The sequence below is a fragment of the Pleurodeles waltl genome, chromosome 7 (genome assembly GCF_031143425.1).
Source record: "Pleurodeles waltl isolate 20211129_DDA chromosome 7, aPleWal1.hap1.20221129, whole genome shotgun sequence".
Lineage (NCBI taxonomy): Eukaryota > Metazoa > Chordata > Amphibia > Caudata > Salamandridae > Pleurodeles > Pleurodeles waltl.
Window position 1 is genome coordinate 157,581,897 of NC_090446.1, and position 23,022 is coordinate 157,604,918.

Sequence of the window (23,022 nt, forward strand, 5' to 3'; positions counted from 1 at the left end):
ACCCAACGTTCCCCTCAGTCTCCCGGTAAAAATGATATCTCACTTGTGTAGGTGGGCCATGTGCTTGTTACAGGGAAGAGCCAAAAACATGTCGAAATTGAGGGGGAACCAAAGCGGGTCCAAAAGGGCAGTTTGAAAAAAAACATTTTAGGCTGACACGTGCAGCAGAATTTTTATCGGTATAGATGAGACAATGCTGAGTGGTAGGAATTTTGTGGATTCCTGCAGATTCCGGAAGGTTCCATCCCAAAAATATGGGAAAAATGTGTGATTTCCTGCAAAGTTGGAGGTTTGTAGGGCATTGTGGGTAAGAAAATGGTGTGGGTGCATGTGAAGCACACCACCCTGGAATCACCCAGATGTTTAGTTTTCAGATGTGTCTAAGTCTTGTGGATTTTTCTACATGGCAGCGTCCCAAAGTCCATAAAGTGCAGCCCTCACCATTCCAAGTGGGACGATTTTGAGAGTTAGCCAAGCTCTCATGGCCCAAATGTAAAACCAAAATGCAAAATAATCAAATGTCCTCTTACTTGCCATTGGATAAGATGTTTTAGTGTGCGGGGGAGAGCTAAAAGACTGTTACCCCCTTCAGTTGGGGGCATAACCAGGCCCATACTGGTTAGTAGCAACCACCCCACTATTTTTTAATTCCCTGGCATCTAGTAGACTTCCTGCACACCCCTGGGTGTGGATCAGGGGTAATTGCCCCATATGCCCACTGGTGGGCAGAACAACTTTGGCCCCATTTATTTGGGGAGGGAGTATGGCCATACCCCCACCCTCTTATTTTGAAAAAAAATTCATCCCTGGACTCTGGTGGGTTTTCAGCCCCCCCATGGGGACAGATGGTCCTTCTAAAATTAGGCCAATCTGCCCCCAAGGGGGGCAGATATAGCCAACAGTAATGTGCCCCATGGGGAGAGACCCTTGCCCAAGGGGCTGTACCACCAAACAAAACACACACATACACACACTAATCCCTGGTGCCTAAGTGGTTTCTGCCCCCGCCTCCCCACTGGGGGCAGATCGGCCTAATAGAAATAGGGCGATATGCCCCCAAGGGGGGCAGAAATAGTCTAAATACAATTTTCCCCCCAGGGGAGCGACCCTTGCCTAAGGGGTTGCTCCCCATATATAAAAAACAAAAGTAAACAAAAATATATCCCTGGTGTCTTGGGGTTTCTGCCCCCCCCCCCCCCCGGGGGCAGATCGGCCTAATTAAAATAGGCCGATCTTCTCCCAAGATGTGGCAGAAATGGCCTAAAATAAATTTGCCCTCCCCCCCCCCGGGAAGCAACCCTTGCCTAAGAGGTCGCTCCTCTTGCGAGAAATTCACCTTAAAAAAAAATCCCTGGTGTCTAGTGGTTTCTGCCCCACTTGGGGTGGTCTCTGATGAGGTCAGTGTGCGATCTCGCGCTGATGTCATCAGACGTCACTGGAGGGTTAGGAGGAGTCAGGGTTGGAAGGGGAAGGGCTTCCCCTTCCATCCTTGCCCTGGGGGCGTGGGCGGGAAGCCCACAGAGGGAGCGCTAGGGCTCCCTCCAAGCTCAGGTGCCGGGACGTAATGGTTACGTCCTGGCACAAGAGCACTGTGCCGGCGGACGTAACCATTATGTCCCCGGCACAGAACCGGTAAAAACTACCTCTCATAGGTATTCTCCAGTCCTAGGCAGTGGAAAGTGGGTGCCAATCTGGCTCCTCCAAATGCTGTATTTCTTACCAAGCACATATGGCATCAAACCCACAGCTGACAGGTGGTTTAAATTCACTTTGATAAAACTGCTGTTAAGATGATGCCAGATGTCCTCTTTAGCCCTGAGAGCAGAGAGCACAGAACTAAGTTGGGAGGGGAAGGAAAGCTCACAGGTTGCAGGGTGAGAGGGGTAACACACTAGGTATATTTTCTCAATAGTTTGTGAAATGGTTGGTGAGCTCAAGGGTAATAGAAGAGGTTTACATGATGCCAGGCATTCTTTTTCAGAACATTCTCCAACATGCATTGTCAACGACAATAGGACTGGCTTTACAGTAATGTTGTATGGTCATGTGAACCATTACAATTAAATAGCATGGCAACAGATATTTATTTGTGTGGAAGCAAAGAACTTTAGAATAGCATTGCAGTAGGTTAGAAGGTCTAGTGACAGACGCACTGGCAGCCAGACCTAAAAATCCAGGCAGGTTAATGACTGCTCCCCTCTCATCTGTGCTACTGTGAGAGAATAACATAAATTATCTTGTTATCTTTGACACTCTAACGGAGCAAGTGGCTGCCACACCAGATCAATAAACCAGAGAAGACTGAGTTAATGTCTAGAGGGTGGGAAAAAAGAATGCTGTTCGTGTTTTACTCGTCTGCCTGTGTGATCATTAGGCAGGGCAGGCCATCGTCATTACAAGTAGTACATATGTGTAATGACGATGGCATGCCCTGCCTAATGATCACATAGGCAGCAAGGTCCTTGTTTAACAGTGAATAAAGGGCCTTGTTCCCTGTGTGATCATTAGGCAGGCCAGGCCATCGTCATTACAAGTACATATGTACGTTTGTGTAATGACAATGGCCTGCCCTGCCTAATGATCACACAGGGAGCAAGGCCCCTTATTTACTGTTAAACGAGGACCTTGCTGCCTGTGTTAAGATCATTAGGCAGGGGTCAGCTTAATCTGTAAATTAAAACGTGCCGGTGCTCAAAGCCCTCCTCTTAAACCCGGGGCTGCTCATTAAATGTGGGAACACAAAATACTGAGGCAGCGTAATCCTGAAGCCATCTCGGGAAGTCACCTCTTCAATCCATTTAAAACCACTGGCACTCCCTGCCCCTTCAGCTCACTTTTGCAGCTTTCTCCTTTCTCCCATCGTGAAGGTTTTTCATTTTTCTCTTCCTCCCTCTTTCCCATATGTGTCTTTTGCTCGCAGCTAATGCTTAGGGTAGAAGAATAAGCGCCGGCCTCAAAAATAAGTGCCGGTGCTCAGCACCAGAAACATCAAGCACAAATTAAGCACTGGGCAGGCCATCCATAATATGTGTAATGACGATGACATGCTCTGCCTAATGATCACATGGGCAGCAAGGCCCTTGTTTAAACGTATCCAAAGGCGTACATATGTACGATGACACAGGCAGCAAGGTCCTTCTTTAACAGTAAATAAAGCGCTTTGCTCCCGGTTTGATCATTAGGCAGGGCAAGCCATCGTCATTACAGGTAAGTACGTACGTTAGTGTAATGACGATGGCCTGCCCTGCCTAATGTCCGGGGAAGAAAAGGGGGTCGAACCAGGGGTAGGAAACCATAAGTAACTTGGATAATGTTCCTTTAAGCATCATAAAGTCTCAGTTTCATGGGGCGGGAGGCTAGAACACTCTACGAAGGCAGCAACTATCTGTCTCATTAAAACAGAAAGCTGCAAAGTATTTTCAACTTTAAACAGACTTTGATTTAATCTACTGGTGGGGTTTAATGCTAAATAAATTCAGTCATTAGTGGCACCAGTACATTTGTAATTTGTGTAAAATCCTCATTAAAAAAACTTAACATTTAGGAGACACTATGATTTTGCTCATTTTTTTGAAACAGAAAAACATATCAAAGAGGCTCCTGAATATAGTATGTTAGGTGGAGCTGGACAAAGCTGAACAAGCATCTGGCCCAAACACATGGAAGTAGAGGGGAATGAGCAGTCGAGGCACTGGACACTTTCCAATGGTGCTTCTGTCCATTATGGTCATAATTGAGATTACAGAGAAGGGACCTGGGGCATTCTGGGTTATACATAATAAATCCTGTTTTTTTAATACAGAATCATTTAGCCAGCTTCTAAGTGATCCCTATTTTTGCAGGCAAGAGAACTATGGCTCACAGACAGAGTTAACTTACAGAGATGACTCAGTGAGATGCCCTCTTGTCTCTGACTGGAAATCACAATTTCAAATTCCTTCAGGCCGACTCACCCTTTGGTTCTCGGACATAAAATGTATGGTAAACAGATCCAACAAGCAAGTGCACAGAGAAGATTGCTCAGCATCCGTTTTACATTGCCTTTGCTTATATATTGAATAATTAATGCTATTTTTCTGCTATGTAAAAATGTGGTTTCTTTAACATCACAGTGGGCTTGCGCAAACATTCAAAATGACGAAGGTCAGGAAATGTGAAAATCCAAGCAAAAAGTGCTTCTGGGATTTGCTAAATTTCCTCAATTTGACCTTGTCTGCACTGCCGTCGTTCATCCTGTGACGTAAGTTCAGGGCAGGCTTTAGCGCTGGTGGCGCCCTGTAAGACAGACTTTTTTGGTGCCCCCCCTCACCCAGTGACCACCTCGGATTCCCTGACTACCACTCAGCCCCCTTTCACATGCATTCATTTGTTTCAAAGCACTTGTAAAGGCTCTGACATTACTTATGCATAGGACTATGGCATAAAATATAAATCTGTTCTTTGCAGCAGGCATATTTATTAACCCTCTATGCTAACTTTATGGCTGCCGCTTGAGGAAAACTCCCATCTCTCTCCCTAGCAGGAACATTAATCACAAGAGGTGTCTTTCTTAAGCAGTCAATTATGCATAAATTCTAATGATTTTGAATTTTTTTATGTTAACATGGATGGAAGATCTTAATCCTATTTAGGTAAGCATGTCCTTTTCCAAAGCCCACGTCCTTGTTCTTAGTGTAAATCATTTATTGGCTTCTAGGTCTATTGTGAAGCCAGTGTAGCACCAGATTCAGTGAGTTCACAACTTGACAGGAAACAGAATCACTACGAACCATAGCAGCATTATAACGCTTTATTGCAGCAGGCTGCCTCAGCCCCTTGAGTTTGGAAAACTGTCTCTACATTTCTGAACTGCGAGTATAAAACTGAATCAAGTGGTCTCAGACTTGATCACTTTGTCCTGTGGACAGGCAAATATGCCTCAGCAAAGTCTTTTCAACTTTGGATTCAAAAGAAGTAAAGACACTGATAAAGAAAAGCCAGGAGAAGGAAACCAAAAAGAACCAACTGAGGTCCAGTGTTGTACCACCCCACATAATCCTAACCCAAACAAGAACAGAAAGTATGATGCTGAAAAAAGAAAACAAGTTTTTTAGTTTCACTGGGTGGAATCTTGGCCATGTCTAGCTCTGAAGGAAAGCCAGGAAAGAGAAGGACCAAAATGTACTGCACTATTTGCTAAAAATATCCTACTGAGGCAGTCAGCTGTTCAGGTAGAAATGCATTCTTAAGTGGATGTGACCAGTTGCGCATTGAACCAATTAGAGCTCATGAAACTAGCAAGGCAAATACAACATGTGTTTCATGGAACCCCCAGGAAATGAAAGAAACTGTGTTGCAGTCTCAGACTCTTAGATCGAGTACCTCAAATTCCAGTCCCCTTACAGAGCAGCCCCTCATCATGCAAGCACTGCAAAAGCTGAAGGAGCAAGAAAGAAAGAAACTGACCACCTTGTTTAACAATGCTTACCTAATTGCAAAACAAGGTAAGCCGTTCTCAGACATGTAAACTATATGTAGGGCTATGAAAAAAGCTGGTGTGGATATAGGAGAAAATTATCCAAACCGTGAAAAAGCCTCAGAGTTCATAAGATGTGAGGCAGATGTACTTCGACAGGACATCAAAAAAATAGTTTCAAATTCTCGCTTCATTTGCTTTATTGCTGATGGAAGCACAGATAGTGCCATCATTGAACAAAAAACTGTGCTGGTGAGAGTAGTCAGTGATGGAAAACCCTACGCTCTATTTGTAGATCTTGTTCCACTTGAACATGCACACGCTCACGGTGTTCAGGATGGTATAGCTAAAGGAATCCAAAGGTTATCTTTGGATTTAGTATGTATGAAGTCTATAGAAGATCAAGGCCCATCACTAATAGCTGTCAATTTTGATGGTGTAACAGTTATGATGGGATCTAAGGGAGGAGTTGCAGCACTTATAAAGAAAGACATTCCTTTTCTTCTATCGTTCGACTGTGTAGCTCACAAACTTCAGCTTGGGATTCTAGACGCTGTAAAATACAAACCCTCTATTTGTCAATTTGAAGAAACATTTAAATGGATTTTCAAATTTAAGTGGTATAGTCCTAACATGCGAAGAGATGCCAAACAAATTTCAAGAATAATTGATGAAAACCTTGCACGTTTCACTGATATTAAACAGGTGAGATGGGTATCCTGCAAAACCAGTGCTTTGGCAGCCATGCAACAAAACCTGCAGACAGTGGTTCTACACCTGAGACAGGGTGCAGCTGGGAGTGATGACTCTGCTGCTTAGGCAAAAAAGTACCTCTCAATTATAACTAGCTTTACATTTATAAAAAACCTTTACAGCCTGAAAGGTGTTCTGGTGCCAGTGTCTCAGCTTTCAGAATTCTTTCAGTCTAACGAACTACTTTCATTGCATGTTCCACAAGCTGTAGAGAGGTGTGCATTGACCCTAGTAGGCCTTAAGAGTGAGTTGGGTGAATACATGCAGCAGTTTAAAAAACTGTACCACCCTGAAGAAAAAAAGTTCAGAAACATTTCTACTGATGGCTGGGAAATACAGTTATCAGGCTGCTGTCCACCAGCAGCAACAATCCAAAGGGACAGTGAGCTCATTGACAGTGTAGTTAAGTACATCAATGAGAGGTCTGCAAATTTTAATTTCATGCCAGTTCAAGTATTTAAGGCATTTGATTATACACTATGGCCAGAGAGTAGAGAGGAACTGGATAATTATGGGCTCCCTGATATTGAGGCAATTGGCATTCCCGTAGTGCCTGCATACTCCACCCTGCTAGCAACAAAACCTTCTACGTTAACTAATATATTAAAGCTCGTGGATATGGTGTTCACATTTAGTGGGTCTACAGCAGAAGCTGAACATGTGTTTTCTGCAATGAATGTCATTACGAACCCACTAAGAACACAATTAAATCAAGATGTTCTCCAAGATCTCATGCTTCTTAAAATAGAAAGGCCCATCTTTGAGGAATAGGACCCCAGCAGAGCTATTGATCTCTGGCTTACAACAGAAGGCACAAAGCATGTGCGCTGACATAAGAGGCCACATCTGTCATAACTACTGAAGTATTGTCAATAATGAGTCTTAGAGCAGCTTGCCATGCAAGATAATTTATTGTTGTATTCCTATACAATTTCTATACGTTTGGATAATAGGGATAATGTAACTGCTTTTTAAGTTTTTCTTTAGCATGATTACGAAGCACTGAATAGTTTTTGGTTTAATAAGACAAAATAAAAACATATTACGTGTTTCTGTGTCAGCCCTTATAATTGATGTAGGAAGTAGGTGGGACAAGTGGATGTTTCAGGTCATGTAGACCTCATTAGCATTTTGTCCCTTGGCCAAGTAGATTATTTGAAAAATTCCACACCCCTGCCTACTGGCTTCCAACATGTGGGTGCAGTCAAGGCCCCTCTTGAGGGGATACTCACATGATTGTCTGGCGAAAGCTGAGCTTTCAAGCCAAAGCATAAAAAAGACAACTGATATATGGAAAATATATAGGATAAGAAGGATGTGGCGGGAGTAAAAGGTCAAGATGTTCAAGACTCCTCCTCTCTGCCCAGTTGAGTCATGAGACCTAGACTCCAAGGGGGGGCTTGGAGGGGGCACATGCAATACAAAACGGTTGACTGGAAATTTCAATTCATTCAAAATATGAAGGATCCATAAAGGGTGTCCAATATATGCATGTTCTGCAGCATGTGGTAATGCTGAGAGCTCTGACATGTCACAGTGAGAAACAGGAATAACGTTTTTCCTAAAGTCTAAAATATGCTACACTAAAATTGATGTTCTGAATATTTGATATGACTCCTAAGTGCTCAGCATAATGGCAAACCTTTTTAAGATGATATTAACACTTCTGTTGTGCGTACATTACTGATAGCAAGTAACTAAATAATTCTCAACACCCTCCAACAAGTGTCTCAACATATCTTTTACAAAATACAAATTAGAAGTTCAAATACATATTACTTGTTTGGCTGACAGAGCATTGCCATCCCAATGTACTGACAAGCAGTAAGAATGATTTATGCAAACATAAGATTTAGACTATATTGGAGCAAGCATAAAGGTAGACTGTCCAGTCACAGCAGCATATTAAAGACTATTGAGGATAAGTTTTGTTTTTTTCTTTTAGACATACTTTAATTAGGGGTCTTCGTTAATATCTAAAATATCCAGTACATGTTTTTAACAACATTCAAGTCTTTATTATTAACCAAAACCTCTAAGTTAAAGCTGTTTAGTTCCATAAAGTATATTGTATTGTAATTGCATTTATATGGCTCCTAATACCTGACAATGCATTGAAGACCTTTACAGTAAGTAGTACACTACTCTGAAACCCAAGTTTATTATTACTGTTATTAGTCTTAAGATCAATGAAACCATTCATCCATTTGTTCCAGTGTCCGTGTGGTAAACTAAATTAATAGGAGTTAGGTGTGATTGCTAGTGGGGACTAAGTGAGTTCCAGGAAAGATTTGGTGGGATGAAGAGACAAACTAGTTGAGAAAAAGTAATGTTAGATTGCTGGAATATGGGTCAAAGAAGGAGAGGTTGTGATCTATAAAAAGTGGTGTGGACAATTTGCAGAAATAAGATAAAGAGAATAAGGCAGATGGTCATGCAACATAGAGTAGGCCAAACTAGGAGGGAGGAGCCATGATCATCTGAAACATGACACAAACATCAAAATATGATGTTTTAACTAATTTAAATAAGATTCTTGCAATCTCAAAAGAGTATCCAAAATAAATACAGCAATATACATTTCCATTCATTTTAATATTTTTTTTTTATAGCTGCTTACCTTTCTGTCATACTGAGCTTGTAAATGACATCAGCCTAAAATAAAAAAAAACATATTCCAGAGGTAAGGCAAACAATACCAAGTAATTAAAACCTGATTTAAAAAAAAAAATGTTCACTATTTTATGCAGGGGCTTTAGTTTTTCAAGTAGCTTTCGAATTGACCGTTTTAAATTTAAAGTTTTAATTCTATATAATATGGCACAGAAGAACAACATAGAAAAGTCTACAGTCTTTAACAGTACATGTACAGGAATAAATTGTAAGACACACAATATTTATTCAGAGTTTACAAAGTTTTACCAAGACAAATGTGAAACGTGAAATTCATAATAATGGAAGAAGCAAGGAGCCAGCAATCAATAAAATGTCCTATCATTTGTCTTTCAACATTTTTAAAAGTACTTTTTTTTTTAAACATGGCACGCTGTAAAGTCTAACCTACGTGTCTATGAAAAAGTGATATTTTGAATCCTGAGTGTTTGATAAATTGAAAGGAAATTAATGGAAACGTAAGTATGAAATAGTTATATAGACATCTCTCAATCCTCAAGTATTTCTTCACCAGCACGACTATCTGCTAGTTTTCAGCTTATGGCATAAGATAATTATGACATTACAAAAGAGGCCCAGCTAAAAGAACTACCACAGGATGGACAGGAAAAAAGGATTTTCCTGTTAGAAAACCCTAACCCACCAGGGTAACCCCTTGGTGGCATGCGTCATCATTGGGTTTCTTCCCATTCCGCTACGGACCGGGGTGTGCTATGACCTACAGGATACGTGGGAGCACTGATGTAGTCTTGTCAATGTGAATCACAGGAGGGATAGGAGTGGAGGGGTCTTGGTTGAGTTAAAATACCTGTCTCCTAGTAATTCCAATGATTTACTAGATCTCTTGGAGGCGGTATGATTAAAATGGGGCTGCGGAAGTTGGGGATGTATTGTACCTGACTTCCTAGTCTACATGTTTCGGAGCCTTAACCCGAGGCTCCTCTTCAGGACCAAGGAGGATTCCCTGGTGCCACTCCTTGTTTGACTATGTCTAATGAAAGCATAAATAATACATGCTCTGTGATATGGAGCAATTCACCTTACTAATGTGGCATCATAAGATGATACCTTTAGTTTATGGTGTTCGTCATTGATACCTGTGGAAATACAAGAGAGGCATAGTTATCATAGCCCCATATTTGTAATGGGCAGCTATATATGTTGTTTGTGGTGCCACCTATTTGCAAACTGCACCCCACCCATGGGATACGGCACTCGTGAATATCAGGACTGAGAGACTAAAGTACTCTCACAATCAACAGTACAAGACATACTACATTTAAAACTTTTAAACATGTAAACACGTGAAACACCCCAAACAGCACATCCGTGGTGCATGCGTAACCTACTCGGTAGTATTTGGATTCTCATATCATAGATCCTCCGGGAGGGATGTGTGCTTGTAGTCACACTCTAAAGATTTGGCAAAGTTTTAGAATCGATTCATCTTACCGTATCTGTAGCGCCATGTAAACAATATTCAAAAGGCATTTACTTCCTCAAAGCGACACTCCCGCTCTGTACAGAATGCTCACATCCCTGGTTTATTTATGAACTGATAAATATAAATGTATCATGAATATCTCACCATTTGCATAGTGTTCTCATGAACTGGGGCTAAATGAGGAATGTCTACCTGTGTTCCTGGGACGTCAATGCACAGATTCCACTGCTCTTCTGCCTGACCTTGTCTACCACCACTCATTCCACCTAGGGGCAGGGAATTGTCTCTAAGACCAATTCAGCAAAATATACATTAAAGGTATCCTCAGGCCTGGCCCGTGCCAAGGTTGGTACCATCAGGGGGCAGAAGAGGATATGCCAGATGTCTTCTTGTTCGTGGAGTTAGGAATCTGAGTATTGGCTCTATACCCGCTGAACAACCTAATGACCAGTATTCTCCCTTCCAGATCTTATGGAAGCAATCTGGGTCAGCAGCAATGCTGAATTTGGAGTCCAGTCTTAACAAACATGTTCCCTGTGGCATGGAGAGACCTTATCCCGCCATAGAAGAAAACATGATCATTCAACCAGCTTCCACAAAGAAGTTAATAAATGATACTAAATGCCACTCTCCAATTTCTTTTATTGATTGTATGTTTAAATGGGTGGATAGGATTTCAATGAAGACAATGCAGTACTGGGCACAAGAGAAAATGGTCATGCAGATGCATAGTATGGATTTTATGCAGGGGCTAGGAAACACAGCACAGTGCTTTAATTTGCACCTGGTCATTTCAAAATATGAAACGGAAAGGACATTTTCTTTGCAACTGATATTTATGGACTGGATTAAAATCCAGGGTGACTGGACTGCATACACACTGTATTGTCCTACCCTGTACTGGAGCCCTTTTGGCTAGTGATTTTTCACAAATGTTAGCCTGTTAGGGGTAGACCAGTGGACCGGAGCCCGAAAGTGGCTCTACTTAATGTGATAGAGGTCGAGGTGTGCACTAATGTAGAGAAGAGTGTTTTAAGAATATTTTTATCAGTGGAGAGAAGAGATATTGCTCAGAACTGAAAATACCAGCCACCAATGCCTTGGTGTGAAAACAGGGCACCGACTGGCCGAGTTTTTGAACTCCCAAAATATGAAGCCCACGGCTGCCTCCCAAAAACATAAAAATATATGGAGAAGGTGGGTGCAATATCTAGATGGGATGGATGTCCCAGATCCAAACTGAGGTCCCGCTCTTCCCCACATGCACATGCCTGATCAAATAATGGGTCACTAGAAATCACACTTCTGCTTCGCCCTGCTTTTGTGAAATTCAGTTACATAATAGGCTGTAAACGGAATACATATGTAATCTAGGTTCAAGATGTAGTTATCTCATTACATCAGATTTTTGTTTAATGACTGGAGGCAGATTGTTTTGGACTGGAGTGTGGCCTGATTGGGGGGGGGGGGTCATATTGTTTTGGATTGAGTGAGGCAGACTGGAGTGGGGTAGATTGTTTTGTATTGAAGTGGGGCAGATGGGAGTGAGGTATAATGTTTTGTATTGGAGTGGGGCAGAATGTTTTGGTTAGCATTGGGGAAGATGGGAGTGGGGTATATTGTTTTGGATTGAGTGGGGCACATTGGTTTTGACTGGAGTGAGGAAGGCTTGTTTGGTGCAGATTGTTTTGGATTGGAGTGGGACAGATTGGAGTAAGTGAAATTGTTTTGGATTGGAGAGGGGCAGATTGTTTTGACCTGAAGAGGGGCAGATTGGAGTGGGTCGTATTGTTTTGGATTGAGTGAGGCAGAGTGGACTGGGGCAGATTGGAGTGGGGCATTCTGTTTTAGTTAGGTGTGGGGCAGATTGTTTGGAATGGAATGGGGCAGACTGTTTGGGATTGAGTGAGGCAGATTTGATTGGGACATACTGTTTTGGATTGAAGTAGGGCAGATGGGAGTGAGGCAGATTGTTTTGGACTGGATTGGGGCGGATTGTTTTGGTTAGCAGTGGGGGAGATTGGAGTGGGGGAGATTGTTTTGGATTGAGTGGGGCACATTGGTTTTGACTGGAGTGAGGAAGACTTGTTTGGTGCAGATTGTTTTGGATTGGAGTGGGACAGATTGGAGTAAGTGAAATGGTTTTGGATTGGAGAGGGGCAGATTGTTTTGAACTGAAGTGGGGCAGATTGGAGTGGGTCGTATTGTTTTGGATTGAGTGAGGCAGAGTGGACTGGGGCAGATTGGAGTGGGGCATTCTGTTTTGGTTAGGTGTGGGGCAGATTGTTTGGATTGGAATGGGGCAGATTGGGAATGAGTGAGGCAGATTCGAGTGGGACATACTGTTTTGGATTGAAGTGGGGCAGATGGGAGTGAGGCAGATTGTTTTGGACTGGATTTGGGCAGATTGTTTTGGTTAGCAGTGGGGGAGTTTGGATTAGGGTAGATTGTTTTGGACTGGAGTGGGACAGACCGGGATGATGCAGATTGGAGTGGGGCAGATTGATATGAATTGAGAGGGGCAGATTGTTTGGGATTGAGTGGGGCAGATTGTTTTGTATAGGCGTGGGGCGGATAGGGATTGGAGTGTGGCAGATTGTTTGGGATTGGAGTGAGGCAGTTTGTTTGGGATTAGAGTGGGGCACATTGTTTTGGATTGGAGTTGGGCACATTGTTTTGGATTGGAGTGGGACAGAATGGAGTGGGGAAGATTGGAGAAGGGCCACATAGTTTTGGTTTGGAGTTGGGCCGATAAGAGTTAGGCAGATTGTTTTGGCTTGAGTCGGGTAGATGGGAGTAGGGCAGATTGTTTTGAATTGGAGTAGGGCAAATTGTTTTACATGGGGGACAGATTGGAGTGGGGCAGATTGGTGATTGAAATGGGACAGATTGGAGTGGGCACAATGTTTTGGACTGGAGTGGGGCAGACTATTTTGGATTGGAGTGGAGCAGATTTGTTTTTTATTGGAGTGGGGCAGATTGTTTTACATGGGGGACAGATTGGAGTGGGGCAGATTGGTGATTGAAATGGGACAGATTGGAGTGGGCACAATGTTTTGGACTGGAGTGGGGCAGGCTTGAGTAGGGCAGGCTGGAGAGGGACAGATCGTTTTGGATTGGTGTGAGGCAGATTGTTCTGGATTTGAGTGAGGCAGATTGTTTTGGACAGGAGTGGGACTGACTGGCATGTGGCAGATTGTTTTAGATTTGAATGGGGCACATTGTTTTGGATTGGCCTGTGGCAGACTGTTGACTGGAGTGGAGAAGACTGGGCAGACTGGAGTTGGGCAGCTTGTTTTGGATTGGAGTGGGTCAGACTGTGTTGGATTGGAGTGGGCAGATTGTTTTGGATAGGAGTGGAAAAGACTAAGATAAGAGTGGGGCAGACTGGAGTGGGGCAGACTGTTTAGACTGGAGTGGGGCAGATTGTTTGGGATTGGAATGGGGCAGATTGTCTTGGATTGGGGTGGGACAGATTGATTTGGATTGGAGTGGGGCACATTGTTTTGGACTGGAGTGGGCAAATTGTTTGGATTGCAGTGTGGCAGAATGGTTTGGGAAAGATTGCTTGGGATTGGAGTGGGGCAGATTGTTTTGGGTTAGAGTAGGGTGATTGCAATTTAACAGATTGTTTTGGATTGGAGTGGGGCAGATTGAAGAGGGGTCAATTGTTTTTTATTTGAGTGGTGCAGGGTGGGGTGGGCTGGAGAAGGACAGATAGTTTTGGATTGGTGTGGGGCAGATTATTTAGGATTGGAGTGGGGCAAAGTGTTTAGGATTGGAGTGAAGCAGATTGTAGTGTGGCAGATTGCTCTGGATTGGAGTAGGGCAGACTGAGTGGGGCAGATTGTTTGGGATTAGAGTGGGGCAGACTGGAGTGGGGCAAATTGTTTTGCATTGGAGTGGGCAGATTGTTTTGGTTTGGGGAGGGGCAGATTGTTTTGGATTGGAATGGGGCAGACTGGTGTGGGGCAAATTGTCTTGAACTAGAGTGGGGCAGACTGTCTTGAATTGGAGTTGGGTAGATTGATTTTGATTGGAGTGGGGCACATTGTTTTGGATTGGAGTGGGGCAAATTGTTTTGGATTGCAGTGGGGCAAATTTTGGGGATTACAGTGGGGCAGACTGGATTGGGGATGATTTCTTGAGATCGGAGTGGGGCAGATTGTTTTGGGTTAGAGTATGGCAAATGCAATTGAACAGATGTTTTGGGATTGGAGTGGGGCAGATTGAAGAGGGGCCAATTGTTTTGGATTTGAGTGTGGCAAGTTGGAGTGGGGAAGGCTAGAGAGGGACAGATCGTTTTGGACTGGTGTGGGGCAGGTTGTTTTAGGTTGGAGTGGGGCATGTTGTTTTAGATTGGAGTGTGGCAAATTGTTTTGTACTGGGGCAGATTGCTCTGGATTGGAGTGGGGGAGACTGGATTTGGGCAGATTGCTTTGGAATGGAGTGGGCATATTTAGACTGGAGTGGAGCAGATTGTTTTGGATTGGCATGGGGTAGATTAGAGAGGGGCAGATTGATTGGGATTGGGGTGGGGCAAACTGAAGTGGGGAAGACCACATTGTTTTGAACTGGAGTGAGGCATACTTGAGAGGGGCAAATTGTTTTGTGTTGGAGTGGGGTGGATTGTTTTAGATTGGAGTAGGACAGATTGTTTTAAATTGGAATGGGAAAGATTGTTTTGGATTGGAGTGGGGCAGATTGGAGAGGAGTGGGTTGGGAGGATTGGAGTGTGGTGAATTGGAGTGGATTGGGGTGAGTGGTTTGGATTGAAGTGGGTTGGATTGGAATGGGGTGTATTGGATTGGTATGGGGTCGACTGGATTGAGTGGGGGTGGATTGGGGTGATGTGCATTGGACTGAGGTGGATTGGGGTGTACTGCATGATTTTGTGTTAAAGCATAATTTGGGAAATTACACATATTAAAGAAAAAAGTTTGCTTTGTAATATTTAGAACAAGATAATTGTCATGCTTTAAGAACAGCACCCACAAGCAAAAACAAAAAATTAGTGCAAAGTGAGAAAAGAAGATTTGGCAAAATAAAATAAAAGAGTTTACCATACAAAATACATCTTTGTAATTTTGTGTGTCCTGCGGGGCATGTTTTTGCCAGTCACATGCCTTCTGTTTGCAGGGCCCTATAAGTGAAAAAGAAGTACCTCAATCACTTCAGTAGCAGCAGAAGGGCACCCATTAAGTTGAATTGATCAGTGCTTGGTTTCTGCTCCACAGACAAGAATGGAAAAGAAGCTTAGCCTGTAGTGAAATATTACAAGGCTTTAAATAAGAGCGTCACGCAAGCCAACAAATGTTAAGCAACAGGGGGGGTCCCAGCCCTCTTTAGTTTACAGGAGTGTCTCGCAAGTGAGACACATGCGCTAGCACATGCTATCGCAGGCTCGACCCTAAAAAACGGTTTCTGTAGGAAGCTGCGGGGGATTCCATGCTCATCTCTATCTCTTGTATAGAACTGGTGCATTTGGAAGATATCATAATCATTGCTACTCTACTACTTTGGAATTCAGTCAGGTCAAATCCTGCTACTCACAAGAAGAATGAATCAAAGATAAGTCCATGTCCAAAAGCACATTCAGAACTTTCATTTTTCTGTGGTCCACCTCTGTCACACAGCAATATTTAATCTGGGTGCTGAACCCTTATGACCATATCTTTTGACGTGATTCATGTTGGGTAAATACATCAACTGCTTCAGTTTCCAGAATGGAAAGAGTGTTGGGGGAAAGAGAATTCAGCACACTACCTTTAAAGAAATCAACCAGTCTTGGTGTGCAGCCATCAACACTGCTGAAAGTAAGGAATCTTGGTGTTATTTTAGATTCAGAACTTTCCTTCTGGCCCCAAGTCAATGCTGTGGTCAAATACATCTACCTTCGTCTTACCCTTCAAAAAATGGTTCCAATCCTCCATCCAACAATCATGTGGAGTTCACTGACACGCTTCTTACAGCCTGCCTCGACTACAGATACATCATGTACACTGACCTTTACAAGAAGCTCCTAGACAGGAGGCAAAGGCTTCAAAACCATTCTGCCACAATGTGCTGGAACCTAACCTGAAAATGAGCAACACAAAACGCCAACCACAAAAGCACTACCATGGCTCTGTGTAAACACAAGAATAAAGTTCAAAAATCTTTGCACCATTCACAAGGAACACGGGGACAAGCAGATAAAATGTTTGCAATAATGAACACCGCACTACTCACACAACAGAACCCTCTGTATGACAATGGCACAATTTGTTAAGCAACAAATGTACAAACAAATAATGCGTGGATGGAAGCCAGACCTTAAGACTTCATAGTCCCACAGCACTGAAGAATGTCCTAAAAAACACAAACCGTTCTGCTGTCACACAAATGTTAACCCCTTCGCTGCCAGGCTTTTCCCCTCTCAGGTGGCAGGCCATTTTTTGGGCTATTTGGGGCAGTTCGCGCTTAGGCCCTCATAACTTTTTGTCCACATAAGCTACGCACACCAAATTTAGGTCCTTTTTTTAGCAACATCCTAGGGATTCTAGAGGTACCCAGAGTGTGTGGGCTCCCCTGAAGGAGACCAAGAAATTAGCCAAAATACAGCAAAATTTTTGTTTTTTAAAAACAAATGGGGAAAAAAGGGCTGCAGAAGCAGCCTTGTGTTCTTTTCCCTGAAAATGGCATCAACAAAGGGTTTGCGGTGCTAAAATCATCAGCTTCCCAACTTTCAGGAACAGGCAGACTTGAATCAGAAAGACCACATGTTTCAACCCAATTTTGGCATTTTACAGGGACATACCCCATTTTTACTATTTTTTGTGCTTTTAGCCTCCTTCCACTTAGTGACAGGAATGGGTGTGAAAACAATGCTGGATACCAGAAAGCTAGACACTTCTGAAAAGTAGACAAAATTCTGAATTCAACAAGGGGTAATTTGTGTAGATCCTACATGGTTTTCCTACAGAAAATAACAGCTGAAATAAAGAATATTGAAATTGAAGTGAAAAAACAGCAATTGTTCTTTGCGTTTTACTCTGTAACTTTTTACTGCGATGTCAGATTTTTTAAAGCAATATACTGTTACGTCTGCTGGACTCTTCTGGTTGTAGGGATATATAGGGCTTGTAGGTTCATCAAGAACCCTAGGTACCCAGAGCCAATAAATGAGCTACACCTTTCAATGGGTTTTCGCTCTATACAGGGTGTACAGCAATTCATTTGCTGAAATATAAAGAGTAAAAAATAGGTATCACGGTAACCTTTGTATTTCCAACATCAGTGCAAGATAAGGTGCTGAGAAGCAGTGGTTATTTCCACATCTCTGAATTCTGGGATGCCCATACTAGCACATGAATTACAGGGCATTTCTCAAATAGACGTCTTTTTTACACACTGTCTTACATTTGGAAGGAAAAAATGTATAGAAAGACAAGGGGCAATAACACTTGTTCTGCTATTCTGTGTTCCGCGGGTATGCCTAATGCCTGCAACAGGAAACGCAACATGGACACATCACATTTTTACATTGAAAACTGACGTGCCTAGCTGTGGAATTTAAACTCTAACTCAGCCAGCACCACAGGAAACCTACCAAACCTGCCCATTTTTTAAAACTAGGCACTTAGGAGAAACCAAGATGGGAGGACTTGTGGGGCTCCCACCAGGTTCTGTTACCCAGAATCCTGTGCAAACCTTAAAATTTGGCTAAAGAAAAAAACACTTTTTCCTCACATTTTGGTGACAGAAAGTTCTGGAATCTGAATGGAGCCACAAATTTCCTTCCACCCAGCGTTCCCCCAAGTCTCCCGATAAATATGGTACCTCTCCTGTGTGTGTAGGCCTAGCACCCGCAACAGAAAATGCCCCAAACCACCACGTGGACAAATCACATTTTCCCAAAGAAGACAGACCTGTTTTTTGCAAAGTGCCTAGCTGTGGATTTTGATCTGTAGCTCAGCCGGCATCTTAGGGAAACCTACCAAACCTGTGTATTTCTGAAAAGTAGACACCTAGGGGAATCCATGATGGGGTGACCTGTGGGGCTTTCACCAGGTTGTGTTACCCAGAATCCTTTGCAAACCTCACAATTTGGCTAAAAAAAAAACACTTTTTCCTCACATTTTGGTGACAGAAAGTTCTGGAATCTGAGAGGAGCCACAAATGTCCTTCCACCCAGCATTCCCCCAAGTCTCCCGATAAAAATGATACCTCACTTGTATGGGTAGGCCTAGCGCCCGTGACAGGAAATGCCCCAAAACACAACGTGGATACATCACATTTTTTGACAGAAAAGAGAGGTTTTTTTGCAAAGTGTCTAGCTGTGGATTTTGGCCTGTAGCTTAGCCAGCACCTAGGGAAACCTACCAAACCTGCGCATTTTTGAAAACTAGACACGTAGGGGAATCTAAGATGGGGTAACTTGTAGGGCTCTCACCAGGTTCGGTTACCCAGAATCCTTTGCAAACCTCAAAATTTGGCTACAAAAAAACAGTTTTTCCTCACATTTTGGTGACAGAAAGTTCTGGAATCTGAGAGGAGCCACAAATTTCCTTCCACACAGCGTTCCCACAAGTCTCTCAATAAAAATGGCACCTCACTTGTGTGGGTAGGCTCAGTGCCCGCGAAAGGAAAACCCCCAAAACACTATGTGGAACATCCAAATTATCAATTGTTAAACTACCTGTTTTTGTGGAGGGAGGGGGATGGGGGCCCTGTGTTTTTGGTCCTGGGCCCAGCAGCCATACAGAGAAACCTACCAAACGCAACTTTTCCGAAAACTAGACATCCGAGGAAATCCAGGGAGGTGTGATTTGCATGGATCCCCCAATGTTTTCACACCCAGAATCCTCAGCAAACCTCAAATTTAACAACAAAAAAAATCACATTTTCCCACATTTCTGTGTGGGATCACTGCACTGGGACAAATTTCCTACCACCCAACGTTCCCCTCAGTCTCCCGGTAAAAATTATACCTCACTTGTGTAGGTGGGCCAAGTGCTTGTGACAGGGAGGAGCCAAAAACATGTCGAAAGTGAGGGGGAACTAAAGCGGGTCCAAAAGGGCAGTTTAAAAAAAAAACTTTTTTAGGCTGACAAGTGGGGCAAACGTTTTATCAGTATAGATGAGACAATACTGGGTGGTAGGAATTTTGTGGATTCCTGCAGATTCTGGAAGGTTCCATCACAAAAATGTGGAAAAATTGTGTGATTTCCAGATTTCCCGCAAAGTTGGAGGTTTGCAGGGCATTGTGGGTAAGAAAATGGTGCGGGGTGCATGTGAAGCACAGATGTTTAGTTTTCAGATGTGTCTAAGTCTTGTGGATTTTTCTACATGGCAGCGTCCCAAAGTCCATAAAGTGCAGCCCTCACCATTCCAAGTGGGACAATTTTGAGAGTTAGCCAATGGGCCAAATGTAAAAACTAAAACCCAAAATAATCAAATGTCTTCTTGCTTGCTGTGGGATAAGATGTTTTAGAGTGTGGGGGAGAGCTGAAAGACTGTTACCCCCTGCAGTTGGGGTGGGGGCGTAACCAGGCCCATACTGGTTGGTAGCCACCACCACACAATTTCCTTTCCCGCTGGCATCTAGTAGACTTTCTGCCCCCCGGGGTGTGGCCACTGGTGGGCAGAACAACTTTGGCCCCATTTATTTGGGGTGAGGGTATGGCCATACCCCACCCTCCTATTTTGAAAAAAAAATCTTCCCTGGAGCCTGGTGGGCTTTCTGCCCCCCTTGGGCGCAGATGGGCCTTCCAAAAACAGGCCGATCTGCCCGGACAGATATGGCCAACAGTAATGTGCCCCCAAGGGGAGCGACCCTTGCTCAAGGGACGGCCCTCTCAAACAAAACACACATACACACACACCAATCCCTGGTACCTAAGTGGTTTCTGTCACCAGGGGAGAAACCCTTGCCTAAGGGGTCGCTCCCATTGTGTGAAATTGACGCAAACAAAATACAAATCCCGGGTGTCCAGTGGTTTCTAGATTGTCCAAATAAAAATTGGCCAATCTGCCCCCACGGGGGCAGAAATAGCCTAAATACAATTTGCCCCCCAGGGGAGCGACCCTTACCTAAGGTGTCACTCCCCATACATAAAAACATAAAGTAAACAAAAAAAAATATCCTTGCTGTCTAGGGGTTTCTGCCCCAGGGCAGATCGGCCTAATTATAATAGGCTGATCTGCCCTCAGGGGGGGAAGAAAAGGCCTAAAAATATTTTGTTCCCATGGGGAGCGGCCCTTGCCCAAGGGGCCGCTCCCCCTATGTGCATGTCTAAAAAAATATATATATATCCCTGGTGTCTAGTAGTTTCTGCTCCCCTTGGGAGCAGACTGGCCTAATGAAAATGGGTCGATCTACCCCCAAGAAGGGCAGAAATGGCCTAACTACAATTTGCCCCTAGGGGAGTGACCCTTGCCTAAGGGGTCATATCCCATACATAAAAACATAAAGTAAACAAAACAAAAAAAAATATCCCTGGTGTCTAGGGGTTTCTGCCCCCCCCCCCACCCCCCGGGGCAGAAAAGGCCTAATTATTATAGGCCGATCTGTCCCCAGGGGGCAGAAAAGGCCTAAAAATATATTGCCCGCCTGGGGAGGGGCCGCTCCTCTTATGCACAAGTATTAAAAAAAAAAAAAAAAAAATCCCTGGTGTCTAGTGGTTTCTGCCCCGTTTGGGGGCAGATTGGCCTAATAAAACTAGGCTGGCCTAAATACGATCTGCCCCCCCAGGGGAGCAACCCTTGCCTAAGGGGTCACTCCACATATATAACAACGTCAAGTAAACAAAAATACATATCCCTGGTGTCTAGGGGTTCCCCCCCTGGGGGGGCAGATAGGCCTAATTATAATAGGCTGATCTGCCCCCGGGGGGGCAGAAAAGGCTTAAAAATATTTTGCCACCCTGGGGAGTGGCCCTTGCCCAAGGAGCCGCTACCCTTATACGTTAGTATAAAAAAAAATCCCTGGTGTCTAGTGGGCTCCTCCAGAGTGGAAGAGAAATGCTGAGCATTTCTCTTCTGCATCGCACTGGAAGCATGCTTCTAGTGGCATGGGAGGTGACCTCTGATGAGTTGCCAACATCATCAGACGTCTCTTTGGGGAGGGGGTGGGGGGGGTGCCGGGCGGGGAAGCGATTCCCCTTCCATCCCGACTGGGGGGGGTGGAAGGGAGGCTCACGGGGGCCGGGTGCAGGGCAAGCTGGTCTCGTCCCCGGCACAAGGGAACCGTGTGCGAGGACGAGACCAGCTCGTACCGGGCACCCTAGGGGTTAAACATACATCTGGTTACAGTGACTAAAGATAATCAACAAAAGCAACTGACAACCCTTCAACCATTGGTCTAGTTCTACTGCATCCTCATGTACAATTTTTTTAATTAATAAATAATTAACGGAGATGTGACTGTCAAATGCTACAGAAATAAACTCGTAACACTAGGTGCAAAAGATGATGGTAGCTTTAAACGGCTACAGTTATATGCCCTGCGGGTATCAACATTTAAGAAGGTAACACTTCATTAAACTCATGATGAAGCAGTGACTGTCTAACATACCTATGTGTATATTTGTATTTAAAGTCTTTCTTTCTATGCCATTGTTAAAGACAAAATTCACAAAATGCATCACTACTGTATTAACATTAGAGAAAAAGAGCTAACATACAATATTTCCTGCAATAACAGGTACTGGCAATGCAAATTGGTATGACTTATTATTGAAAGTGCCTCTTCAGCTGTTGGAGTGTTTAGGCACTGAATTTGTCATCATACATGCACTGCCAGCCATTCGTGCATTCTTGCGCCCACTGACTTAGTCTAGAATTCACCTGCTTACACAACCACAATAAAACACATGCACAAACTCAACAACTTATGCATGGCGGTCATATGCTTGCAGTATCAAATATAATTATTTACAACTGAGTGCACCTGTATTTCAATTACATTGTAAATAGTGTATTGTTGTTTTAAAGTTCCAGAATTGCTGTCACAGGTTGCATCATTTAGTGGCAGCAGGCGCATGGGATGCATTGCACTGCAAATGAATTGAATGGCTACCAATTGGCCCATTAGCATATTCTGGGAAGCTGTAGCATGCTCTATCAATGTAAATAAAATGTGAAGAAGGATCACATTAAAGAGGAGCTGTAAAAAAAGAGAAAATGGACAACAAAGACTGGTGCATCAATGCGGGCACTGAATTGATTTTCAAGCTGATCAAGCAAATGCTGTCTCTCACAGGGTAAGAGAGTCAAGGGCTGTAGTCAGTTAGTCCTTTGCCAAGTGGTGTCATGGATGAAAGCTGAGAATGAAAGGGCCTTATACTAAACAATGGCCTGAGAGGACTAACCCAAAGATCCTCTAAAGATATATATAACTGCACCACATGAAGTGCGCTGAAAAATAAACATTAAATTGCTCACTTTGGTGACTATTGGTCTGTTGGCTTGAATTTCACAGAGTGCTTTAGGCTTCCCTAACTTGATGGTGTGGCACAAAAAACGCTGTGTTCAGCAGTCGGGATCTTGCTGGTCAGGGGTAACCTTTCACTAGCACTACAAGTATCGTTTTGCCATGGCCATGAATTTTTTTTTTTTTTCGAGAAATGTTTTCTCAAAAAACAGAAGAGAAAGAGAGAGATAACACCAAACTCTGTGCCTTTTACGGTAATGTGTGACATTTCATATAACAAAA

General features: G+C 43.5%; 1 protein-coding gene across 1 annotated transcript in view; it reads right to left on the reverse strand.

Annotated features, from left to right (window-relative positions):
- SLC9A8 (solute carrier family 9 member A8) overlaps positions 1-23,022 on the reverse strand; it is a 567,556-nt gene that overhangs the window by 262,149 nt on the left and 282,385 nt on the right. Inside the window, exon 7 of the mRNA XM_069243441.1 lies at positions 8,829-8,863. Within this exon, the coding sequence (XP_069099542.1) occupies positions 8,829-8,863 (35 nt within the window). The remainder of the gene's footprint in view (positions 1-8,828; positions 8,864-23,022) is intronic.